This window comes from Thermobia domestica, chromosome 14 (assembly GCF_964235325.1).
Source record: "Thermobia domestica chromosome 14, izTheDome1.hap1.1, whole genome shotgun sequence".
Lineage (NCBI taxonomy): Eukaryota > Metazoa > Arthropoda > Insecta > Zygentoma > Lepismatidae > Thermobia > Thermobia domestica.
The window spans coordinates 185,378,460-185,384,801 of record NC_137467.1 but is presented as its reverse complement, the minus strand read 5'-3'; the positions used below and the strand labels follow the sequence as shown (position 1 = coordinate 185,384,801).

Sequence of the window (6,342 nt, the reverse complement as noted above, 5' to 3'; positions counted from 1 at the left end):
TTAAGCCCAATAGCTCGAGTTACTGCCAGTATTGTGAGTTTGCTTATCGTATAGTAAGGTGTGATTGGGCGGAGTTTTCTCATCTGTTGATGTACACATAACGATTATGGTGGTAAGTCGACGCAGTTCTGATCACTGATGTGTCTATTGTGTTTAAAGGTGAGTAACCCCCAATACTAACGGTAGCAAACATTTGGTGGTTCCGCCAAGGAAGAAAGGAATGTGTACATATACGTACAATGTTGACAGAATCTTAGAGAGATCAAAGTAAAACCGTATAGTCATAATCAAAAGGGAAAGAAGTATACTTATTACGAAGTGTGTGTGATTTCATATTCATTTCTTTGTTGTATTCACGCGTCACTACTTTTTGTTTCAGAATTTATTATTTTGGTGACATATAACGTTCATGATGGCTGATTCAACTGAAATCATAGAGATGTTATCAAAGATAAATGCCAATCTTACTGAAAATAATGACAGGGTTGCGTCCATGGAAAGAAAAATGCTATCTGTGGAAGCTAAAGTCACAGAAGTTTCAATAAATAGTGCCGAGGTGAAATCACTTACGGAACATTTAGAACGAGCTGTTGCCGAAACCAGTATGCGATTACGTGAACAGGTAGAGTAATTAAGTAAGAACGTTACTGAAACTAATAACACAGTAACAAATATAAGGGTACAGATTAATAATCTGGATGTCAAGATAGAGCAGACTAGGGAAGAATGTAAACGTAATTTTGAGCTTACAAAAAGTGAGATAGCTAGTTGTAGAAACGAGCTAAAACTTGATTGCCAAGCTAATCGTACCAGCATTCAAGGATTGCATGGAAAATATTTTTTATTGCAACATCAGCTCAGTCAGTACCAAGAATCGAGCGGTGTTAGAATAGGCGGATTAGAAGCTATTATGTCAGTTAACGGCGGGTGTCTTAGAACCATTAAACAAGAGTGCGATGTTTTGCAGAACGAAGTAAAGAACGTTCATGAAGTTTCCCTCAAAAATAATGATAATATTGAATTACTGTCACAGAAGGTTGATGATTTGGAAGGCCGAAATGAACAAGTAGTTCACAGGCTAACGCAGTTTGTTAAGCAGATCCCGGTACAAGTTGGTATTAAGTCGGAAGCTGAACAAGAGATTCGTGCCGAGGTAAGAAAAATAAAAAGTGAGCAAATAGGTTTATGTAAACAACTTTACGATTTAAAACAAAAGACTTATAGTCCCATGATGGCTAGCCCTCGGAGTGCAACGAAATCAAACCTGCCTAAACAAGTTTATAGCGAAGATTTGGAATCATCCGAAGGTTACGAATCGGATACCGTCGAAATTCACCCTAATGACGAGAGGTTATTATACGACCGAGATAAACCTCATAGGAGGATCACCCTTAATGAACTTAATATTTTGCCTAAGTATAATGGGATGTTAGACCAAGAAACCGCCAGATCATACTTACGAAAGCTCAGGCATAAAGCTGATCTTATAAATGTGCATGTCGACTCTGTTACCGGTGTTACCGTCTATATTGGAGGGTTGTGCCGCCGAATGGTTACGCAGCGGAAGAGCAGCGTTCAGTAGTTTCGAGCAATTCGAAAAAGCGTTAATAAAAGCATTCGAATCTGAAGTAGTGGTAGCTAGTCACATTACTGCCTGCAGGAATTTGCAATTCGATCCACGAATTCATAAATCTGTGTTAGAGTTCGCTACTAAGCAGTATCAAATACTAAGTGACCTAAATCCTGAAAGTCCACCTGCAGCCATATTGGCTAGCATCGTTCCTAATTTGCCGTATAAATACAAGGAAATGTTCACGATTCACCCGTGTGTGAATTACCCTGAGTTTTTACCAAGTATCCGACGTCTAGAATCGTTGAAACGATTCGATGACAAAAATGATAGGCGTACCCTTAACCCAAATGATAATCGGTATAAGTCGGGACAAGCTATTAGGGTGCAATACAGTAAGAAAGTTGGAAATTGCCCCAGGAATGTAGGTAGACACTTTCCAGAAAATGGTCGTCGTGATTCAACGTCGATGCAGAATAGTAATCCTGGAGCAGGACGTATAGCAGATATACGTAGTAATGAGGTTATCGAACCGACATGGGAAGAACAGAATAATAACGATTCCGTGGACGAAACGAATCGGACACACAATCATGGTCAACGTAACGTTTATCGTAGAAGACGAGGCTTCCGTAATAATGGACCTAATTCTCAAAACTGGAGAGACAGGAATCCGGATGTTAATTTAAGTGAAGGATCAGTTTCGGGAAACGAGACGTAGGCGACTTCGAAAGGGGTGTTGTCGCCAACAGTTCGGAAGAAATCCCCGTCAACGTAATACGCGTACGAAATTATATACTTGACTTGGATAACAATGCCAGGAGTGATTCCGAAGAAAGTCAAGAAGAAAAAGATATTATTACCGCATACGATAGACAGTATAGTGCATATATTCACGCTACTATCAATGGCACATCCATTAAAACGCTTTGCGATAGTGGCGCTGAAGCGTCTCTTATTTCATATAGTACATGGAAAGACATCAGTAAAGAAATCACCGCTCCGAAGCTTCAACCTGCTGATGACGTCTTGATCATGGATTATACTGGCAAATTTAAAACTAAGTGTCGAGGTAAAACTGTTATACCAGTAGAAATTGACACGTTGTCGTTCCTATTGGAAGTATATGTGTTACAGGAGTTAAATGAAGAATTTATCCTTAGTCTTAACGCACTAACTCATTTACAGAGTGTGATCGACTTTCATCGTGGTACCGTTTCACTTGAATATGATAATATTCGTATTATGGTATCTTTACTGCCTATGAAAACCGAATCAGAAATAAATGATGGTGATAACAGTGCCGTAGCGAGCGATTGTGACGCTGAAGAGAGGATAAACGTAAATAAAGTGAAGGTCGATGAACCACAACACTTTCAGAAACAATGCGCCACCAATGAACAAATTGTTGCAGCTGTGCAAAGAGCAAACGGGATAGACGATTTCCAACGCAAGCAATTACTGGATGTTTTACTTAAGTATCGTGACATCTTCACTAATTATCCCGGTAAGTGTAAAGATTTTGTGTATACAGCAGAATTTAAATCTGACGGGCCTTTGGTTAGAAAGCAGTATTTGATTCCATATAAAGCATTACCTTTTGTGCGGTCCGAAATTCAAAATTTGTTACAGCTTCAAATCATAGCACCTAGTCAATCGGTCCATAATAATCCTTTGCTGGTGGTTGCAAAGAAAAATGGTAAATATCGTTTGTGTATAGATTTACGTCTACCTAACGCTCACTCTGTATTGCGCCAGGTTAGACCCGAACGCATAGAAGATTTGCTTGCTAAACTGCAAGGTAAACAATTTACCAGTATTATTGATCTCCAACAAAGTTATTTACAATGCCCTCTACATCCAGACTCGCAACCGTACTTCGCATTCAATTTCGAAGGGCGGAGTTACCAATATCAACGAGTTGCTTTTGGGTACAGAAACGGACAAGCAGCTTTGAATGCCATGATGTATCATGTATTGGGAAATGAATTACAAGACCAAGTCTTAAGATATGTCGATGACAATCTTCTCTCATCGGATACTTTTGAAACACACTTAGAATTGTTGGAAAAGGTGTTCAACAAATTTCGTGCATTTGGCATTACGGTAAACATAGAAAAATGCCTATCTTGTGCCGAAGAAATTCCATTCTTGGGATATATCGTTAGTAAAAATGGTATAAAAGAGGATGAACGTAGTATTAAAGCGATAAAGGAATTGCCCAAGCCGACCAATGTTAAAAGCTTACGGTCTGTACTTGGTTTATTTTCATGGTCCAGAGCGTTCATACCAAACTTTGCGGTAAAAGCCGAACCTTTATATACTTTGCTAAAACAATCGCGAAAATGGCAGTGGAGCAAAGATTGCGAAGTAGCCTTCAACCGAATTAAAGAGGACATTTGCGCCAACATCATGCTCGCACACCCGGACTTCTCAAAGGACTTCTACATTCAGGTAGATGCAGCATCATCATCTGGATTAGGTTGTGTCCTATGGCAAAAGCATGGAGAGGAAAAACGCATCTTGCAATGCATTAGCCGAACACTAACACCGGCAGAACGCAAATATTCTTCAACCGAAGCTGAATGTTTGAGTGTAATATTTGCCATACGTAAATGGAAACCTTTACTACTAGGTCATCACGTGATTATAGTCACGGATCATCATGCACTTTCTTTTCTCAACCGCATCAAACCATGGAATAACCGTTTGTTGAGATGGAGTGTAGAGTTGCAAGAGATGAATTATACGGTAGAATATATCCGAGGATCAGAGAACACTATTAGTGATGCCCTTAGCAGGTTATTTCCTTCTCACGAACATCGATTATTAAAAGTTCACGCATTGCAAGTTCTGCAAGAAGAAGTTCTGAATATCCCAGCAGAGCAACTGGCAAAGTTACAACGCGAATGCCCTGACTACATGAATGTTATCGCGGTATTGAAAGGAGAAGAAGAAGCCAATTTTAAAAACGGAAGAACGTGGAAAAAATTTTATCGACTGGAAAATGGCATACTGTTGGTTAGAGACTTCCACCAGCCCAGTCAGTGGAAGATCTGCGTACCACCACCACTCATTAAAAATATTCTCACAGCCTACCATACCGATATTCATCACCCAGGCGTGGACCGCACTCAATCCATGATTTCCAAGGCCTTTCACTGGAAAGGATTACGAACTTCCATTAAGAATTATATCCGAGACTGTATCACCTGCCAACAGATGAAACCGGACAATCATCCACCCGCAAGACTAATGGATACTATTCCTATTAATCGTACTCGTGATGCCATCAGCACAGACCTGATCGGCAACTACCCAGTAGGAAGAAATCAGAAGAGATTTGGTTTAGTCATTATGGATTTATATACGCGGTACGCGGTACAGCGTTCACTATTAAATCATCCACAGCGAAAACTATTATTAAATGTTTAGAGGAGTATTACTTCCCGATGTTGGGATTAGTTCGTGTCGTAATCACCGATAATGCCGCAGTGTTTCGTTCGAAACAATTTGTTCAAGCGATGAAGAAGTACAATATTATTGTGAAACATACCACTCCCTACCATCCAATGGCGTCTCTTGTGGAAAATGTAAATAAAAACCTGGCACAAACGCTACGCATGTTGTGTTATCACACTCACACTGAATGGTCAGAATACCTGACGCAAGCTGTACTACTATATAATTACTCAATTTTGCAAAGTTTAGGTGTGTCTCCTGCAAGTCTGCATCTAAACATAGATTCGTCCAGGCCTATTTTTCTACATTTTGGTATCGATGTACAGGAAAGTGTTAACCCTGATGACGGTATAGATTGGAGTAATCGACTCATTTTAGCGGACATTAGAAGAAAGAAAATAATTAAACGTAGAAACGAAAGGTGGAACCAGACACAAGCAGATAAGAGATTAGTGAAAAAAGGTGACTTTGTGTTTCTACGACAGCAAAATGTAAGCAGTCTTGTGAAGAAGCAGATATCAAAATTTTTCCAATTGTTCCGTGGCCCTTTTGTTGTAACTGCTGTTACGAACAATAATAGAGCTGTGGAGCTCTGGGATCCACTAAATGGGACTAGTATTGGTTTTAATTCAGTAGATAGGATTAAATTATGGAATCCCACACCAAAGACATATAAAACCTGGATCCTTATGGCCCGTAAGCATTTGCCAGTCACAGAATTAGCCAAGTTAAAGGATATTCCATATGATCAAAAAATCTACGATAATCCTTTACCGAACTATGATAAAGATCACGAACCAACCTGTCGAAGCAGACGAAGATGAATCTGAAACATTAGTGAAAATAAACCTTTCTCAGGTTATTGAATCACCGTCAATGTTACATTTTATCGATATGCCGAACGATCCTTATGTTACTCAGTATTGTAGACTAGTCGGTGAGTGGACAGAAGATTGTTGGAAAGTATTATTATCTAATTTTTCAAGTGGCATACAATTGTAAAAAAAAAAAAAAAAAAGTTTTGTATAGGTTCATTGTAAATTTTTATGATCATATATTAACTGTTTTTGTTTGTAATATCGTATTGACTCAGTGTTGTATCCGCTTACTAAAGTTCATTCTTATAATGTTTGTTTCATATTAGGATGTACACACGTTTTTGTCACGAAATAGCTTTTGTTTACTTCGACTTATATATTTTTCTATTATCCAACTGTTTCGAAGATAGTTGCTACCTTCATCGGTGTTACCTAACATTATTATTGATATAGCAGCTTAGTTTTTTTCTGTCTTAATGTTTCTTTTACTAT

At 38.8% G+C, this 6,342-nt stretch overlaps 1 protein-coding gene across 1 annotated transcript; it reads left to right on the top strand.

Annotated features, from left to right (window-relative positions):
• The first annotated feature begins 5,022 nt into the window (after positions 1–5,022).
• LOC145670163 (uncharacterized) lies at positions 5,023–5,856 on the top strand. The gene has a single exon (XM_081738535.1). It carries the CDS (start codon positions 5,023–5,025, stop codon positions 5,854–5,856), a length of 834 nt encoding a protein of 277 aa, XP_081594661.1.
• The last annotated feature ends 486 nt before the right edge of the window (positions 5,857–6,342 follow it).